Source organism: Lates calcarifer, linkage group LG2 (assembly GCF_001640805.2).
Source record: "Lates calcarifer isolate ASB-BC8 linkage group LG2, TLL_Latcal_v3, whole genome shotgun sequence".
Taxonomy (NCBI): Eukaryota; Metazoa; Chordata; class Actinopteri; family Centropomidae; genus Lates; species Lates calcarifer.
In genome coordinates this window covers 19,918,449-19,938,407 of record NC_066834.1, presented here as the reverse complement: position 1 = coordinate 19,938,407, position 19,959 = coordinate 19,918,449, and the positions used below count along the sequence as shown (strand labels likewise).

The window sequence follows — 19,959 nt, the reverse complement described above, 5'->3', positions numbered from 1 at the left end:
GTACATTCATTTGCACTCCTAAAATCTGACGCTTGAGGAAGCAGGTTTATTCATTTATTTGTGTAATTTGGTTGAACTGACCCTTTTAACTGAATACCCACCTACAGGGGTGTCCAGCTCCACCCCCACCCACACTCCCTCAGCAAACTGCGTCATTCCCACGAAGCGCACCGTCCCCGCCTTATTGCCTCCTACTGTAACATATGCCCCCTCTGTCAGCCAGTCAGGCAGAATGTCATCATGGCTACGCTCTTCATCGTCCACAAAGATCTCCAGCCGCTCAAACCCTTCACCTCCTCCTCCTCCTCCTCCTCCTGAGTTTACCAGCCTCTGTTTAGAGAGGGAGTTTTCTGCTGTGATGTTGTTGTGATTGGCTGAGCTGTTTGAAGAGGGCGGAGCGACGGTGGCCATCTTGGCACCACACTGAGAAGGAGAGGTCACAACATCGTTCCTGTCAGCACCCTGCTGCTGAGGGTTTGCGGGTAACGTGGTCTCAGCGGCCAGGAGGGAGGAAGACGAGGAGGAGGGTTGGAGAACGTCAGACAGGGTAACTGTAGAAACACTAGTGGAGAAGTAGCCGCTCGACGACTGGCTGAGAGGGCTGAGGGGGGTGGTGTCATGCGGGTCATGCACAGGAAGAGGAGGGACTTCTGGGAACTCTGCCCGCCTTTCTTTGGTTGGGGGCTGCAGAACAGCAGTCTACAGGAAACCCACAGTTGCCGCAGGAACAGAGTGGACAGACGAGAGCATGCAGACAAGGCAAAACAAAACAATAATAATCAGTACTAATAATCAAATTCCCCAAAAATGCTACAATCATCTTTTGGGCCAACAGGAAACAAAGCCTGTGGTCTGTTATGTGGACAGAGTCCCTCCCCTCCATACTGGATATGGATACTGGATACTGGAGAGGAGGGACATATTTCATATTTCAGTGTAAATGATGGGGGACAAAATCCACACCCTTCATTCTGTGTAAAAATACACTGTGCTCAAGTGAAGACAGTGTGAGACTTCTGCAGTCTGCATTAGTGAAAATATAAAATGGTTTCAGAAATTTGGTAATGAAAACTCTGGAGGATTCCCACTGGATTTGTCTCACTCAGACTGCTGAAGCCTCATTTTAGTTTTAGCTGAATTTCGGAGAACAAGGACTGCAGATCATTTTCACTGAAATCCACCAATTTTACACATGAAGTTCAATTTAGTCATCACAGGGAGTACCACTCAGCCTGTGAACATAGTTGTAGATAAGCAGTCTTCTGTGGCTCTGGAGGAGCTTTGCAAATTTGCAAAAACAGCCCATCTAAGCTTAGGTTTGACATTCATATTTTTAACAGAAAGTCTGCATTCCAAACTGGAGGTGTGGGGGTTGAACAAAGAGGGAATTTAGGGAGGCTAGGGGGTCTAATGAAAGACCCTGTTGATTTGAATTGTGGAAAATGTAGGCTTGAGGGCTTTTCCATAATACAGACTGTTAGCATATCTGTCTCTGCTGCTGGGATTTTGACCACTCGCTCTTTTTAAAGCTTTAGAAAAGTGCAGAACTAAACTGAACAGACAGACAGAACTAATGGGATGCTTTCAATATTATATTTCATATAAGTATTGTATTGATTGTATATTGGATTGATTCATCCTGCATATGGCTACTTAAATACAGAAATGTTTATCCAGAAAAATTATTTGATCAACTGTGTGTATGTACTGCTCTGGCATGAAAGAAAACAATATTTTGGTGAAGTTCTCAATCAAATCTTAGATAAAGGTTACGCATCTACCAACAGGAGCAATAAAACAAACAGAGGTCAGCATGTAAAGGGAGGGAGGACGGGGCTCAGTCTCACCGTCTCAGTTTTGACTCGGCTTTCGTCTCCTCCTGATGATGTCATGATGCGAGGCACATGCTGCTGAGTAACAACAAACAAGGTCAGGACAAGGAGATAGGGCACATGTATGTGCGCATGTATTCTCACTTCACCGGAAATGTACTGGTTGAAGTATAATTAAATACTAATTATGTATTTAGCATTTGGACATGTATTCCTTCAGCAAAGTTACCTGGACTATTACTACTATTCACATTTAAATACAATTAAATAATCCACAAAGTTCAAGTTCCTCTGAAGAGAAAGAAATTCAAGTGCCTTGCTCAAGGGCACCTTGACTATAACTGTTAAAGGAAGAGAGATGGTTTGTGCTCTACGTCACTGAGCTCTAGTGCCCCATCTCTGCTGACCTGCTGGTTGTGCGGAGATGGTCTCAGCTCCTTCTTGTCATCTCGCACTGGAAACAGAGACTTGAGCAGTTTGGGCATCTGAGGAACCAGCGCCTTAACTGAAAGATAAGAGGCAGCAAGTCCTGAACGACCTGGGGGGGGAGGGCGGGGGTGAGGAAGCCAGAGAGGAGGAGGAGGAGGAGGAGGAAGTAGAAGAGAGGCAGGAGGCAAGGAAACAAGAGGAGGTGTGGGAGGTAGAGGAGGTGTGAAAGATTAAGACAGGAAGTTGAAAGCGAGTCTAAGAAATGGCAACAACCCAAACACAGTGATAGACTGACAGGAGAAGACATCAGCTGGCACAGATGGTTGATTTAGCCATTACAATGAGAATATTCTAAAAACATTCTAATTACTGGAGTATCAAACAGATATGAATCAAAAAGCAATTAATTCTGTTTATTAGCAAAACAGAATTAATCTAAGTAGATCACAGTAACATGAATTCTGACTGACATGGCAAAGAAATCACGATGAGTCAGCTAGATGACAGAAAAAGAATGAGAGTGATCAGGGCAAGCTGAAGCTTTCAGGCTTTAGTAATGAATATGAGGAGAGAGAATAAACGAGTTCACACTGTCTTAGAAAAAGCAGAGAGGGACTGAAATGATGCCAGAAAGACAACAGTAGGAGAAGAGCTATTACACATCACATTTGCTGGGAATGGATGAGAACAGGGTGGAGAGCATTTTATAAAGGAAACAATGAAACATGAGCTGGTGTAGTGCAATGTGGTGTTATGTTAACATTGGATAGAAGAGGAGATTGAAGGGAAGAAAAGGCAAGACCGGGAGGAAATGGTCTCAAAATTGTATTGGGATCTGTGTAAGAATGAATAAACCCAGATGGAGAGGAGAGTACAATGGGGGAGTACAGAGAGGAGTCAAAAGGCCTTTAAAGGAGAGAGATGAGGAAGAAGTAGAGGGAGGAGGAGGTTTACCTGGCTCGGGTTCCTGGTTCTGTGGGGGGGTCGTGGCGAAGGGAGTGGGGGATGAAGAAGGGGAGGTGGAGTAGGTGGAAGGGGAGGAGGCTGGGCGGGGGAGGGTGCGCTGAAACTGTGATGGCATGAAGATGTCCTGCTGACTTTCCCATCGACCCTGAGAAGTACAGGCAGAAAGACGACAGGGCATTAGTTTGAAAATAATCAAATAGAGCATCAGAGCTGAAATATGTGTACTGTACTGAACTGTACTGTATGTGCACTAGTTTTGTGTTGTTGAAAAGTGAACATATAGCAAAAAGTGTGTTACCTTATCATCCAGCAGGCAGGTTGTGGACAAGTCTTGTCTACTTCCAGACAGCTGAGGATGGACAGACAGAGTATAGTGAGAAAAATAATATTATACTTCAGTAAACTTTACCCTAGCCTTTACCATAGCCTTTACCCTGTGGACAGAGGGAGAACTTAGGCTCCGTCTGTTGCTCCTCCCTCTGCCAGCCAGCTGCTCCTTCACTGCCACCTCCTACAACACACACACACACACACACACACAGGATTTTCAAGATGTCAAAAAAAATAACTGTCAAAAATAATCTGTGCCTTGATTTACTTTCATATTCTGACAAACTTGACACACTTCAAATATGCAACAACATTATATGGTTGACTGTTGTGCCTGTGACTGTCTGTATGTGTTTCCACCAGTTTCTCCATCTACCTGTCTGAGTCTATCCAGAGTCAGGATGTTCTCCAGACTCAGGACGCTTCGGAGGTATTTCTCAATAGCAGCCTCGTCATCGGCTGACTGGCTGTTGTGTGCGCTGGCGGCGAGCCGGGCGAGCATCTCCCTGTCCTCTGATCCAGGGGCGTCCTGATGGTACAAAACATCGTAAAGATTTAGTAATCCACCCTGCTCGATGCAGACTTTCTGCCATCTTTTTATGTCCTTACCCCGGGGATGTTGGAGACCACCTCAAATGTGACCCCACAGCCTGGTATGGTGCTGCGGGTGGACATCCTTCTGAGAAAGTTGTGGGCAAATCCCTGACGGCCTGGGTTGACATTGACGCAGATTCTCTTCCTCAGAACCAGCTGCATGTCGGCAGGATGGCTAAGCTGTACCACTACTCTTACTGTCAGGTACACCCGCTGCTCAGGCCACGCCCCCCCGCGACTGAGCTGGGGGCATTCATGGACGGTGGAGTCCCACGACGCCTCTGCTTTCACCTGCGGGGTCAACAAACACGACTGGTTAATGAAACTGCTCCCATAAAGGACTCGAGGAATTCCTCAGAAAATGACTTAATGCAGGTCCACCCTCACCTCTCCGTCGTAGTGTTTGACAATCTGCAGGTCAAAGAAGTCATCCTCATCTTCCCCAGTCAAGGTGGCATCCCAGCCTCCAGCCTCAGGAACCTCAAACTGGTCTTGAGAGCTGAGGTCATCGGCTGGAGAAAGAAAAAAAACAATTTAAAGCACCCTGAGCATTGAAAAATCCAAAGCCTAACTCTAAACAATGAAAATGACTTGATTTATTCTTTCAAAATTCAATATACATCACAATACAGTGGTAAAGTCATGCTGAAATCAGTGCATGGATCAGAAGAACTGGCATACGTTTGAGGTTCAGGAAGAGGACAGGGATATGAGTCTCCATGCCTGGCAGAGGAACCCTGTAAACAGATATGCAAAACACACTGTGATCGACATGTATTTTTGTTTGTGCTCAGTTTGAACAATCACGAGGAAACATTAAACAAATGAAATCAGGGATACAAGCACTTCCTGCTATGTGTCGTACCATTCAGCAGGTGCTCCAGGAATGCCGCTGCCAGCAGAGGGCACCATAACCGCATTTCTCTCCTCTGTCAGAGTCAAGCGCCACTCCAGCAGCTGAGCCTCCCTCTCCATGTCATCCTCTGTCTTTTCTGTGCACACAACAACACTCAAACATTAAAAGACCTCCTACACTAAGAGCCACCAAAGTTAAACTGGACATGTTTACAAGCACCAGACCACTACAAACCTCAGAGTTACAGGGACAGAGGGCAGTGTTACTGATTTTTGAAAGTGCAAGTGTAATTTTTTGCACGTTGGGGTGTGGTGAGAGTCTCTGAATGTACCGTCCGTGCATTTTGATGTGTGTTTGTGTGTTACCTGCTTTGGTGACCAGGCTCTGCAGGTGTTGGTCGAGGTATTCTTGTCTCTTGGTGAGGGCAGCTAACCACTGCCGCCGCAAACGCTCCAGATCTCTTTCCTGTCCAACAAACCAGTCAATTAATCATCTTCGGCTTCAATTCAGCTCAAGTCAATTTAAGACTTACTCAAAGAGGAAAGCGGACTGTAGACAGAGTTGTATTCAACTGGCTTACCTGATAACTGTCCATCTCGTCTCCCTCCTGGTTTGCTGTAGTGTTTCTGATCTCCACACAGCCCACTGACACAGCAAGCACTATCTCTGCTATCAGAGGCATGGTGCCCGAGTCTTGAACTGAACGCACATCGACCTGGATTCGCCTCGACTGACCCTTGAGATGAGAAGGGAGAAAGGACGGAGGTGTGAAGCACAGGTCTTTATTTATTCTTTCGAATATTTAGATGTTTTCAGCTGAAGTTTGCTAGTTACCCACGCCGTGACCTCATTCACTGCATGTGCGTTGGGGCTTATCCCTACCTGCCGAAGCTGGAAGATTCCACCTGTCCGCACATCCCTAGCGGGAACCACTTCCACTGGGACAAAGTCTCCGTTCTCATTTATCTCCAGGATTTGAATCCACAGCTCCAGGCGACGCGTTACCTCACTCCATCTGCAAACACCAACATTGTAAACACATCTGGGAAACAACAGAGCACTGGTGTTTCTTCAGTTACAGTGACGTTGTCTGTCTACCTGTCTCGTAGCGTGCGTGTCTTGGCCTGGATGATGCTGAGGTCCCACAGGGCGGGGTTCCTGCCTGCATCTGCCTGCCTGTGTCCATACACCTCAATGGCAACCGCTCCCTCCGTGAGGTACTCGATGAAATCCTCAGTCACCGACACTGCCAGCTCCTACAGTACCCATAAAGATCAGTGTCATGCCAACAACAATGTGGCCACTCCCAATGGTTAGCCCAAGAACCTGTACATAATTCACAAAAGCTTTTAGATTTGTTGTTATAAGCTGCTTCACCTTGCAGCTGTCAAACACCACCATGCAGTGTGGGTCCTTGGAGCTGGGCGACGAGGACGATGGGTCGACTTCAGGAGCCACAATGATTGGCTCAGGCTGGTCCCAAAACGAGTATTGACAGAAGACAAAGTTGGACAGGTATTGGGGAAGACCAGTGGCCTGCAGGATCTTAATCTGTCGAGGATACACAGATCAGTGGTCATTTAAACTTAGAGTTTATGCTGAAAATTAAAAAGCAAAATCAGATTCCTGATCGGAGAGTAACGCACTCTGAGGATTGGTCCGTCTTACCATGCAAACAAGTTTGCGATCCTGGATTTCAGTGTCTTGGTTGTTGTCTGGTTCATCTCCTCCAGCCATGTTGTCCTCTAAGCCCCCTCCAACTCTCACCACCTCCACATGGAGACGCCCTGCAACCTGGCCACAAGAAGAAGGAAACAGAACACAGATTAAGCTTGGAAGACAGCAACATGTGCATGGTAGATTTACAATTTACTCACCCTTTTGTCTTTTATCTGTCCCCAGAATATTGGTATCATGCAAAATCATTCTTGTAACAAGAATATGGCCTTAATGTGACTTTTGGCTGACATGTTTCACTCTATTTGGTGATAGAGAATTTAACCCTCTGCTGTTGATCTGAAAGTCAATCTGGCCAGGTGACACAGAGATCACTAAAAATGGATGCAACATCTCAATGGAAGTAGCTGGTGGGTTTTTTAAAGTCATGACAAAAAAGCACTTGTCAAATTCACAATAAATTCTAGTCTAGCTAATCCAATGAAAAGTTTAAATTCCTAACTGATTTCAATGTTAAACCTACTTCAGTTATGACAGGAATGACAGGAAGATTGAAAGGGTTTAATGGGATATAGGATTTTTTTTTTTTTAAATCTGTGTAACCGCAGTGTATGTGGCTCCCTACCTCTCCTTTCTGGTTGATGATGGGAATGGCGTACTGCAGCTTGACATCATAAAAGAGACAGGAAAGGAAGACATTGGCAACACCAATCAGACTGTGGTTTTCCTGCTCGTCAAAGAATGGGTCAGCTCGACGGAAATATGAGCGCATTACCTAGACAAGGAAAAGAGAACATTTTTATGACAATGCAAATTTTAATATGTCTTAATCAGTCAATATCAATGGTGCTCGCTATTTGTGGTTCTAAGTGTGTCCTCATTACACAATTAATACAGTCATATGCAGTATTTGTGCACTCGTGCTTACTGACTGTGCTGTCATAGTGACCAGGCAGGGTTATTATGACACTTGACATGGCAAAGTTGCCAAGTGAACTCACTGGGTTGTCATGGTGATGGAGGTGATAGTCCTGCCACTCCTGATACAGCTCTCTCATGTCCACCAGTCGGTTCTCCATCTTCTCCAAGCTCCAGATCTGTTTCCCTCGACAACGACGTCGAACCTGAATTGCTGGTTCACTGAGCACAGCATCCCTCTACACACATACACACACACACACGGATGTAATTAGGTTAGGGACTACGATTAACAGGAGACAGGAGACCCGCACATGAGTGTGTTTGTCTTTGTAAGTGTGAGACCTTGCGGTTTGCGTTGAGGTTGTCCGATGGGATCTGCAGAGTGACTCTGTACTCAGTGTGTCGCTCCAGCTCCTCAGCAATGAAACAGGCTTCTTGCACCAGGAGGTTTGCCCTCACTATCTGCTCCCTCAGCCTTCTCAGACTCCTCACCAACACCACCTCCCTGCAGGAGGCATCAGGGAAGAGAAGCAGAAAGAAGAGAAAAGGGAAAATGAAATGTTAAATTTGCAATGGCTAATCAACACAACAAGCCTACACATAGCTACACAGTCACAGAGCCTCTCACCTGTCCTCACTCCACTGCCTCAGTCTGCTCTGAGCGCTGGTTGAATGGCTCATGCCTCCCATACTGAGTCTCTCCAGGCTGCGGTAGTGAGACTGCTGTCCCGGACCTTGCTGACCAGACGCCGGCGTTCCAGAGTGGCCTGTGGACAGACGGTCCGGGTTGAGCTTCTTGCGCAACTGCTGGAGTTCCTGCTCGTACATCTGCCTCTGACGTTCCAGGGCAGATCGCTTCTCCTCTTCATGCTGCCTCTCCAGCGACTGGAGGACTGCCTGCATGGGGTCTGACAGGACGTGACAGAGACAAGTCAGAAAACAGATACAGGAAAATAAACTCACTGATGTCCTGTCTTTACAGGTACAGATATTTAATTTTCCTAACACCTCCTTACCATTGTTGCCCAGGGCTTTCATCATGACCTCTGTCTGTGCAAACTCATAGGAGAAGCTGACTTCACTGGACACTTCACTGGCTGTGTCACCATCTGCATCCAGCTGCTCACTGCTGCCGCTGTTCTTCATTACGCCACCCTCCCCCTCCTCATCCTCTGCTCCCCGTGAGCGTCGCTTAGGCAGGTTGATCCTGCAGGTAGGATGTCCAGTCTATTAAATCTGATCTTCGATATCATCTGTTTAATTTGCTATAAACTAACTGTCTATTAACTATTAGATATGATTTGCAAAATTTTTAAGAATTCTTGCAAAGAAATTGTACAGAACAATCTGATCAGATGTAAGGAAAATTTGGAATACATAAGAAGAACTGAGTGTGTTTAATAAAACTAAAATAAATAGAAAAGCATGCATATGCCACTTATCTGTATTGACTAAATGGGATATTGAGCAATATCAAACTATGAAAAACATTAGAATATTTAAAATTCCAAACAACATACAAATGTTTAGGGTTTGTCTAAAATTACCTAAAAAAGTGGTTGTTTCCCCAGAAGATTCGGTCGCCATGGTGAAGTTGCAGAGCGCTGGTCACTGGAGAACCATTAACACATGTCCTATAACACAATAAAAACATTAGGATGTACCTTTAAAAACTGATGTAACTATGTCTCTGTTGGGAAAAAGCTGCTCCACACTCCGCCTGGGGCCTGGCTCTGGTGTGTTTGCGTAACTAACCGAGCGTTGCGGTAGGGGGTGAGGATAACGGCAGCATCTGCTGTAATGTCGATGACACAGTGTTCTGCCTGGATTCCCATCCCACACAGCTGGATGTCCTGAGAGTCTGCTGAGCCCACCTTTGTGTGTTCCTGAGACACAATATTCAAGATATTACAAGACGTTATCAGCTGAGAATTAGACAAATAAATAAATGTGACCAAGTAATACTTAGTGGAGTAAAACCTTCACACTTGTTCTGCTCTAGCCCAAACACCAATTTGATTACCTCTTCTTGAAAGCTGTTTCATGCTTTCAAATGTATTATAATTAATTTAACTCTCCTTGAGGCTTCCCAACACACAAAACACTGTTTTCCATAAGTACCAACTGTCAGTCAGATGACAACTGACTTCCACTCAGCTTAGTTATTAAAATGAAACTTCCGTTTCTGTGACCCAAACAGTGTGTGTTTGTTAAGATCTTATATTACAGCTGAGTTGAGATGTAATGTTTAGAGGGCAGAGGGACTGGAAACTGCATCAAACACAGATGGTAAAATAAATGATAGTGATACTACGGTTTGGTGATCTGTGTAAACAAGAGAATAAATTGAAAAAGGAATTAAGTTAAGCATGAGAAACGTGTGTATGTGTGTGTACCTTCAGGTAGTACACTAGCAGTTCATTGAGTGCAGGATCAGCGTTAAGGTTGACAAGAAAGCTCTTGTCATCTCCAACTTTAATCCCTGAAGACTGGAGAGAAATACCCAGACTCTCTAACTGCTTCTGACGCTCCTACAAACACACAAAAGGACAGACATCATACTTGCACTTATTCACTCTATTTGATGGGGAAAAATGCAGTAAATCAACTTGATTATGAGATTTTCTTGCTTTTTGCTGTGTCTTACCTGTGCAATCTCCTCAGTTTTGCGGAGTTTCTCCTCCCAGGTGATGGTCATCTCTTGAATCAACTTCTCAGACTCTTCCAGACGCTCCTTCAGTTCTGGAGCTTTCATAGACTGGCAAAGAAACACACGGCAGATGAGAGTAAGGGAAAGAGGAGATATTGACATGCTGATTTCTGAGACTTCAAAAATGCCTCACCTCTGCCTGGGTAAGCTGTACTCGTAGTTTCTCTACTTCCTCTCGGAGCTCCCTGATGATGCGAGCGTTAGGGTCTTCATTAACGACGGCGTGGTTGACTATGTTCTTTGCGCGGTCGGCGTAACGCAGCGTTGACAGCGTCTCCTCATAGTTGTCTGCTGCTGGACTTACAGTTGCAACCATTGCTGTGCGACTGTTGCCGCCCAGACAGTCCTGGAGACAGGCAGAGAAAATAAAGGAGGAGAGAAACAGTGGTATTGTTTTATAAGCAAATAAATAAGACACACAAGAGAAAGATCTTCCTTTGTCTCTGGCAGGCATATATGTTTATTGTGTATGTACCTTCAGCAGCCATGTCAGAACGGAGTCTCTGTAAGGGACAAACTTAGTCTTGTTCTTTGCAGTTCCCTGTTCAGCCAGCGCCGAGATCACGAGGCCCAGCGTAGTCAGAGACCTGAAAAACACACACATACACACAAATACACTGAGGACAAGTGCTATCCATCTTATTTCATGTACCTTTTCGTGTGTTGGTATCACCTGGTCCCTGCTTTACAGTGTTCATCGCTGTCTGTGTGTCAAGGTTGTTTCAATGGTTCAAACTGAAAACAAAGTTGATGCATTGGGACCATATGTACAAGCAAATGGCACCAAATTCACAAAAATCACATCAAAATTGTACATACTGTAAGGTAATTCAATTGCAAATTACTTTAATTGCAAATGACAAAAAATGTAGTCTTAGTGAGAGAGAGCAATGCTCTGTGGTTAGAAAAATTCTTGAGAAGCAAATGTAATACTGCCAGGGTAAAGTATCTGTAAGACAATCTGGCGTTCAGATACAAATCAACAACGTGGTTGGGAAAACACCCAATAATGTGTTTGTGTATGTGTGTTGAACTGTTTTTGCGTACTTGTTGATGTTGCTTCCCTCCTTCAGTCGCTCTCCTGCTGCTCCAGTTTTTGCCGCTCGCTCACTTCCAGCCAAGTCCACCAGACTCAACCGACTCACCTTTTCTCCACTTGTCTACAGCGAGAGAGAGGGAGAGAACAGAAAGGAAGTCAGATCATTAGCTCATTTGCTACAGAGAACTGACAACTTGCACCCAACTGTTTATTAGCAAAACTTTGTCTCCAAGGTCAGAAGATGATATTTGATGATGTTTGATTTTCTGTTCACATTTTTGTTAAAAAAAAAAAGACTGCTTTCTGTTCACCTTGGTGGAAAAGTCTACACCCAAGGTAAACTCAGCTCAGACTTTGCCCCTTTTAGTACTCACTTGTTACAACAGGCAAAGGTAAACATTAAATAATACTGTCCATGAAGAATTACACTGGCAAACTTGAAATTGACATATGGCAAGCATGTTACTCAAAGCAATAATGTGTGTCATAAATGCCATTGTCATCAGAGAATGCTGTGTTTGTTTTGTGGCTAACAGCTTTGTGCAGTTTCAGAGGGGTGGATGGATATGTACACCATATGGCAAAGAGCACTGCAATGTTCAGCCTGGTCTAAGGACATAAACATGTCCTGGAGCTGCACTGTAGGACATTTATGCAGATCTGGATCTGTTGACACTCCTGAGTGCAGTACCACACATCCACAGGAGGTCTGACAAATCTCTGATTGCACATTAATCACCAAGGAGGCTGCACATCAAGGCAAACACCTGCTGGGTTTTCGACAGTTTCAACTGAGCACTGCCCTGATTTAAAGGCATCAGAGCAACAGACAAGCCAGAGGTAAACAACAAGGTGTTTGGCTTTATCAGGAACCTTCCCTCATCAGTTTGCTGTTCAGTGCATTCAGGCTGAATGCTTTGGTCCATGCTTGCTGAGTAGACCTACTCGATGCCTTTCACACAAAAGCAACCATGTGATTCCACAATGCTCTGAAAGACTTTGGTTTCCCATCTCCTGTCTTCTGTTGACAGCTTGTCTCTGTGCCTCTTCAAGAGCTGTTGAGGATGTGGATATCACATCGCCATCTGTACTAGGATAGATCCACTCCAGGCCAAGCCTGACAGGCCAGTAGCTGACAAGGCTGAACGTTAACACCTGATCTACACCTGCACCCAAATTAGAGCGTCAGCAGATGCCGTCCTCTCTCTGTGTCTATAGTCGACCTGTTCAGCCGCAGTAGTTCTCCAGGTAGCACATTGCCAACTGCCCCCCAGTTTCTGCTCTGTCCTGATAGGTCTAAGGTCACAGTGGGAAAAAACAAACATAAAACCACACATAGATATTTACGCCTCTGTACCTGATGAAGAGCCACTTCGGGTTTGCGAGTTGTGACACAAAAAGTATCAAGCATAACAACCCTATGACCTCTGACACTTAACCTCATTACACTCATAACAATATACATAACAATTCTGAGTTCATAGGAAAAAATAATCAAGTCTCATAAGTAGTAAGTGTAAAGCCCTAAAACGTTCCAGGAACTGGGGAACCACAGGAACTAAAGTAGGAAGTACAAGTCTCTTTTGTGCATTCCCACTGCTTCTGAACGACTGTGAAGGTTTGGCAGATTAGATCTATGGCAGATTAAAAAACAACAGCAATGTGTGAAATGTGGTTTTCACACATGAGAAAACTCATGGCCATCCTGTTGTTTGACTTTACTGTTGCATGACTCTGTTTGTGTTGGATACAATGAGTGGATGAGTGAGTAGAATGAGACTCCAGACTGTTATTTATTTCTGCTTTAGAACACAACTACCATGAAACAAATCAGTACATTAAGTTGCATTTCTCTCCTTCACTCTCTTTGTTCACTCTCCAGCTCTCTCAACCACCCCCTCTCCCTCTCTCTCATTTGTTAGCTCGTGTTATCAGCTCATTTGCACTCTCTCTCTCTCTTTCTCTGTCTTCTTGAAAAATGAAGAACAACAGCAAAGCCTAACTTTCTTTTTAACATTAATAAACAACAAGAAATGTCTGACATTGTCCTAATGTCAAAACTAGAGTACTTCACTGCTTTATGTATGAAGCAGTATAGGAGCTGAAGAAGCAGTGGCATCTGTGTTTGACCAATCAGCAGTGGACAAATCCTGCCCTTAAAATTCCTAAATCTTTGGAAAGTACTACCCACGGGACAGGGACTTTTTTAGCACCTGAAACTAATAATGGAACTAAATTTAGTTCCTGAGTTCCTCAAAAGATTCTTGGTCCCCTGGCTAAGTTCCTGCAGCGGGACACCAGTCACACAGTTACACAAACCTCGTTCTGCTGCGTACAGAAACCTATTGTTTGTTTTTTTTTAAATATCAAATCTTGCAAGATGAAAGGAGAGCAGTGTAAAACGAGTGTGTGTGTATATGTGTGTAAGGGGGTTTCCATTGTGCAGTGAAAACAAAGGCAACCTTGTCTTGAGAAACGGATAGTTTTAATCTTAAACATTTGTATAGACCTCTCAAATGTTTCATCTCACAACACATTAAAATCGCAGGTAAAGCAAGTAAAGCCCAAGATCTGATTCCTAAAAAGACCCAGTCATGACACTCTTACTGATGGAGAACAACCTCAGGGAGCACTGATACCAATCAGTCTCTAGCCAGTTTCAAATCTCCTGGAGTAAAGCAAATTATTAAACAAACATGAGATGTGTATCTGGAACACTGAGGAAATAAGATCCAAAAATAGACCAAACCTTTTTTGGTGAATGTGAACACCAGCACATATAGCAGGAAGTGTAATTCAATAATTACAGCTCCTTATTGCAGTGACCAGTGACCGGATTGTACACGCAGTGCAGTCCTTTACCTGGTGTGTCAGACTTAGAAAGAAACACCAGTAAACCAACTCTACCTCTCTCTTTCAAAGTTGTATGTCTGTGTGTTTTTATCAGTTGTTTGGAGTATGCAGACATTCTTTGGTCCTATTAATTTCTTAACATCGGGCTGGCTTGTGAAATGGTGAAAAGGACAAAATGCCAGCTCCTGTGGCATCTTCTTGCTTAATAAGAGATTCTGTAACCAGGGGAGTTGATATCTGAGTCAGTAAACTGATCAGCAGGAAGGACCTGCAGCTTGTCAGCTATAAGGTAGCAGCACAGAACAAGTGTCAGGACATCAACACATCACCACACATGGTGAACAATATAGAAGATGTCATTGTGAGAAAATAAAAACATGTAAAAACAGCTGTAGGACTTTTTAAACAATGTCCCTAACTACACATTGTTACCAAAGCTTGACTGGAGTTAACAAGGCCGAGATCAAAATAGTAAATAACTATTCACGGCCAAAGTGCAAACTGACTGAACTTTGAGTGGAGTGTCTGAGCAGGGCATGCTACTGAAAGGAAATCCTGTGATGAGCTGTTGAGCTTCAGAATGACTCATCCAGCACTGAGTGATTTTGCTTTTTTTAATAGGTGGCGTCTTTTTTTTTTTTTTATCTGTCCTTTATCTGGCTGAGTCATTAGAGGGTGCAGATATGCCCAAATACTATGATTTACAGTCAGTAGCTAAGGATGATGGGAAGTTACTTAAGTAGAGGAAGCATTAATGTAATTTTTGACAGAGCCATGGTGACATGAATATTTAAATTCTATGATACCATATATTCTTCTCGACAATAGTTTTTTTTTTACAGATTAAGAAAAATACAGTATTTGGTTGTTTACATACTCACTCTGTTCATGTATTTAGCAAATACTGGGGTTTACATACCGGTTGGACGATACTGTAACTGCTGTTACTCACTGCCTAAGGGAGAACACTGTTTCATTGTTCAGCAGTCTACTTATCAGCTGTTGATTTAAAAGGCATTTTGCATACTGCACAGCAAAATGCACACAGCATTTTCCTTTGGCTTCCTCTGCGCTTTCGAAAACAAGTCCAACATAACACGATATAACTGCTGATCAGCACCAAGCAACAAAAAGTGAAATATAAAAACAGGTAATCAAAATAAATACTAAACAACTGGCAGAGCACAAAGGGTGGCAAGGTCAGTTCTGGGCATCATTCAAATTGTAATCAAATGACGCTGTTATCTGGTCTAGTGTTGGTCTGAAGTGGTCAAAAAGGAGTTCCCTATGACCGTGCAACATGAAAAGAAGAGATTATAAAAAAAGAAAAATATAGAACCGACTCATGCAATTGCAGGACATATCAGCCAAGTGATTCACTCACTGACTACACAGTCTGTGTTAGCTCTTTGCTTGACGAACCTACTGACTGACTGACCAACTTAGTGACTGACTCTGGGTGTGCCTTGAAAACAGAGCAGCCTGTATCAGCTGACAAACGCGCAGTCACGGCCTGTGAATTATTAACAGGATGCTCTGGTGGCAAGTTTGTCTGGAAATAAGAGCAAGGAGCAGGAGAGGCTAAGTGGGTCAGTGGGAATGGAGAATTAGTCATTTAGGTCTTTTCTTGGAGTGCCTGGTCAGACAGCTGAGCTGACATCACCCGCCGGCAGCAGCAGCTGATTGATCAAAAATTTGCCAGTCACTGTTTGCCCAGTCAAAGTGCACAAAGTTACTCACACAAATGGACAACAGAGAGCAAGGGAAGGATGGGGTTTAATACCTGATGATGCACAAAGTTGCAGTATGGGTGGATGTTAACGTGTGGGACATGGAGAAAAAAAAGCTTGACTTCAGAAGCAGCCATTGTTGCCTTTCTACAGTTTAATCTATGTTTGCTGACCAACCTTGAAGAGTAAGAACTGGGCTTTTCTAAAAACAAACAAAATATTTGGAACCAGAGAAGGCAGAAGCATCACATTTATATTAAGTCCCACTAACAACGTCCAGTCAGGGCTCCGCCCCACATGGACATGCCATAGACCATTGTGCTCTGCCACCTGTGGCTGCAGAGGCAGAGAATATACAATTCTTTTGCTGCCTACACCCATGCAGCACCATGATCCTCACAACACCAACTGTGACAGCAACAAGCTACACCCCCAGTGACTGTCCCAGACCTACCCCCTATGCAGAAGAAGGCTCCGCCCCCCGTGGAGGCCTTTAAGCAAGCACACTAATTATCTAGAGGACTACTATTGCCAGAGTACAATTACAGATGATTGATGGCTAAATTGAATCCACCACACATCCAGAACAATTTAGAGCTAGCTCAAACAGCATCTCTTCTTTTGCCTCTTTTAACACCAATCACATCTACAGCTCTGATTTAGTGTCTCTGCACTCAGCCCACAGCATCTTAAATACGGATTTGTGATCATATTTTTAGAGTTATTGTAAACAATGTTAAACTGCGTGTTTGAGTGAAGTGTCTTAACCCAGATGAGTGTGTGTATTTGTGTAGTTATATCTTACCCCAGACTGCAAGTCCTTGAGTGTGTGTGTGAGGATGATGTTGAAGACGGCGTGCGATCGACTGCTCTCCTCATTCATGTTGGTAGCAGCGACAGTCCGAGACTTATTCCCTTCTGACATTAGAGACTCAATGTCCTGTCAGAACAACAGAAATCATACAATTGATATGGAAATAATAATAATCTCTTCCCACTTTTATTCTACGTGCAGACTGGTTTGATGTATTCTGGGCTTGTGTATATATATGGCAACTTTAAAGTGTATTTGAATCTCCTGGAAAGCCTGATGTAAATTACAAAATGTTTTGAATTCTGATATTTTAAGAACTAACCTCCTTTCGCTGTGATTGGTGGAACCACTAAACAGACTGTGTGTGACTCATGTGAGCAACTCTGTTAAAAATCCTCAAAATTTAAAGATCATAGTGAGAGGGAACGCAAGCAAGATACAGCATTTGACCAGTGGATGTTAGCAGTATGAGTGGGGGAGTGTCAATAAAACTGGCATAAAAGCATGGTAAAAACTTAAAACCACTATTTAAGATAAACAAGTTTACCTTGTAGCTGGCCACAGCTAGTCGAGACAGGCCATCCACGTAGGGGCCCAAAACTTTATGCTCCCTCACCCTCAAAGTTTGTCTACCCCTGGACAGAAAATGAAAACAGGTTTGAAACACAGACAAACAACAATGTCACTCTAGCTATAATACTAGCCATGTATTTAGCAGGGACCGCAGAATAGACTCAGCTGGTCCTGGCGACCACTACAACTTTCCCCAGTTCTTTGTTAGCACTTGGCTCTCTGACTCTGATTCAAACTTGCTCCAGGCCTGAGAACTTCATCATTTTCTGCTCCATAGCAAAGCCCATATGGCTGTCAGATGGTCTTCTCCTCTTTGGCCTGTTTTACTGAGGTTAAAGGTCATTTAGTGAGTGAAGGTCAAAGGTTATGTTGTCTGGGGCAGCAGACACAGGCCTGTGCCCCTGATTTACTGCTGACCTGCTGGACATGAACTGGCCTCCACCAGTGAGTGCCGGGCAGAATGATAATCCTTTTATCCACTGACCACAGCAGCTGGCGATACCAGAATCAACCTCTGATTTCTCTGCTCTACCAAATAACTTGAGGTTTAGAACTAAAAATGACTCCAGATACCTAAAACACAGGCTTACAAAGACAAACAACATATGGGCAATGTATGTATTTTTAAGGGTAATGCCCCAGTGTTTGTGTCTGCAACGTGCCACATTCCAATTCATGGCCATGTAGCCCATGTCCAAATGGTCTGCATTTGGAAATCAACCAAACGTGACTGTAAGTTAACTCTTCAATGTTATCTCTTTGGTAGAGGGATATTAATGAGAATCAGGTGCAATAAGTAGAATTTGCATTAACTGGATACTAACATTACAAAGAGACAAACTGCGTTTAAACAATATCACTAACAAATTTGGGGCAAGAAAAAGTAAATACAAATGTAGCAGTGTAAATGGTTCGTTTTTGAGTTTTAGAATTTTCCAGAGTCACTATGGCCTACAGTGTGAAATATCATCCTTTCATTTATAAGGGTAGTGGAAGATTAGGTTGAGGTCATACCCTTTGGGATCAAGCAGATCCCGGACCTTCTCGTTGTAGATCTCCATGTAGGAAACTTCAACAGTAAAGCTCTCCTCCTCCCGCTGTTCCTTCTGGGTTCGTTCAAACAAAGCACTGCACAGGCGGGGAATCAAACCTGGCTGGTCCCCTGAACCCATCATAGTGTACGACTTTCCCGAACCTGAATACAACACAGACGCACACTTGAAGGTGAACAGTGGTACTTGAGATTTCTCGTCAATTCAGTATCTAACAGGTGTGAAAGTATTATATTATGACAGAATGTGAGAGACCTCATTTATCAACTCTAACTCGTTTATAACATGTAGCTTAGTCTTTTATATTCAGGCATCAGCCTTGTACCTTTTTGACGAAGCAGAAGCTTGTATTTTAACCAGTGCACATATCTACACTGTCTGGGTGACGCTGGTAGGGTATGTTTGGCTTTCTGCAACATTGTGCACATTTATCATGCCTCTGAAGCTCTGCTTTTGGTTTTCAACTGTTTTGGTATTTTGCTCATGCTGGAGAGAGGAGAGGCTGCCCAAGCCTTCTGCTCCAACACATCCACGCTGACACTCCTCTTAATCATTTTACAAAATGCTTACAGGCACTTTGCTATAAAAGGTACAGGGTAATTGTTCAATTATTGTGTCAAGCTCCTGTAGTTATGTAGCTGGCTCTATTATAAAATACACTCAGTTTCCCATTTCTTCATGAAGGTTATAATGTCATGCTATGTACTGTAACCTCACTGATATAAACTAGGGAAACAAAATAGAAATACCAAGACCAAAGCCAAAACTTCATCATCAAAAATGATCATACAGTTAAATCAACACCTTTGTGTCAACAGAAACGGAACATTATAGCCTTAATCAAAGTAGGATCATGTGCTTAATAATATAGCATATTCATATCATACTGACCACAGAACAGTGAGTTGCAACATAATAATTTACCAGTCTGTCCATAGGCAAAGATACAGGCATTGTAGCCCTGGAAGGCGTTACAGAGAAGACTTTCCCCAAGGCACTGGAACACCACTTCCTGACCTGGAGACAGACACATACACAAACACACACAGAGCATATCATTCTGTGCAACTGTGTACATTCTCAATTGAATGACTCAAATGCCAAAGTAGTTTGGCGTCTTAAGACAATGCAGTGATAAAATGTTAACAATATGAATTCACTAACCTGCAAATTTCTCCTTATCTGTCTCGTCCATGGACCAGAAACAGTAATCATAGGCAAAGACCTGGAAAGTACATGGAGACACAGCCAAAATAACAGCATGAGAGACACAGAAAGAGGGCGTTTATGGCCGGTTGTGACACAGCAATGCTAACGTTAAATCAAGTATCACACATTGTTTACACATGTAAATAATGGATGTTGTTTTTAAATGACAGTAAACCAAGAAATAAAATCTACCTGTTACCAGTATTGGATTCATGTTGGATAATGCTGAGTTTTTCGCAATCAACATACTATAGTATAAGCATAGTGTATTATAAGTGTCATGTGTTTTGTGTGGCACTATGGTAATTTTCAGATGACCTTCTTGGGAAATGTCAATGTACAGTAAATTGGCAAAAAAACAAACCAAAAAAAAC

General features: G+C 43.5%; 1 protein-coding gene across 7 annotated transcripts in view; it reads right to left on the bottom strand.

Moving 5' to 3' along the window:
* Positions 1–19,959, bottom strand: part of kif13ba (kinesin family member 13Ba) — a 42,918-nt gene that overhangs the window by 6,301 nt on the left and 16,658 nt on the right. For 4 of the 7 annotated variants that reach the window (XM_018697403.2, XM_018697400.2, XM_018697402.2 and 1 more), the window contains 34 exons: positions 19,541–19,601; positions 19,301–19,393; positions 18,339–18,519; positions 17,299–17,386; positions 16,743–16,877; positions 11,363–11,475; positions 10,791–10,902; positions 10,449–10,661; positions 10,253–10,363; positions 10,002–10,136; positions 9,361–9,491; positions 9,153–9,239; positions 8,622–8,812; positions 8,234–8,513; positions 7,948–8,110; positions 7,686–7,841; positions 7,310–7,459; positions 6,676–6,801; positions 6,385–6,558; positions 6,106–6,263; positions 5,890–6,022; positions 5,588–5,743; positions 5,373–5,472; positions 5,017–5,143; positions 4,833–4,888; positions 4,539–4,663; positions 4,167–4,442; positions 3,934–4,086; positions 3,661–3,738; positions 3,526–3,576; positions 3,216–3,372; positions 2,240–2,370; positions 1,848–1,910; positions 102–699 (listed from right to left, as the gene is read on the bottom strand). In XM_018697403.2, coding sequence (XP_018552919.1) covers positions 102–699; positions 1,848–1,910; positions 2,240–2,370; positions 3,216–3,372; positions 3,526–3,576; positions 3,661–3,738; positions 3,934–4,086; positions 4,167–4,442; positions 4,539–4,663; positions 4,833–4,888; positions 5,017–5,143; positions 5,373–5,472; positions 5,588–5,743; positions 5,890–6,022; positions 6,106–6,263; positions 6,385–6,558; positions 6,676–6,801; positions 7,310–7,459; positions 7,686–7,841; positions 7,948–8,110; positions 8,234–8,513; positions 8,622–8,812; positions 9,153–9,239; positions 9,361–9,491; positions 10,002–10,136; positions 10,253–10,363; positions 10,449–10,661; positions 10,791–10,902; positions 11,363–11,475; positions 16,743–16,877; positions 17,299–17,386; positions 18,339–18,519; positions 19,301–19,393; positions 19,541–19,601 — 5,062 coding nt within the window. The remainder of the gene's footprint in view (positions 1–101; positions 700–1,847; positions 1,911–2,239; positions 2,371–3,215; positions 3,373–3,525; positions 3,577–3,660; positions 3,739–3,933; positions 4,087–4,166; positions 4,443–4,538; positions 4,664–4,832; positions 4,889–5,016; positions 5,144–5,372; positions 5,473–5,587; positions 5,744–5,889; positions 6,023–6,105; positions 6,264–6,384; positions 6,559–6,675; positions 6,802–7,309; positions 7,460–7,685; positions 7,842–7,947; positions 8,111–8,233; positions 8,514–8,621; positions 8,813–9,152; positions 9,240–9,360; positions 9,492–10,001; positions 10,137–10,252; positions 10,364–10,448; positions 10,662–10,790; positions 10,903–11,362; positions 11,476–16,742; positions 16,878–17,298; positions 17,387–18,338; positions 18,520–19,300; positions 19,394–19,540; positions 19,602–19,959) is intronic. The other 3 variants (XM_018697404.2, XM_018697405.2, XM_051076668.1) reach the window with 3 other exon arrangements.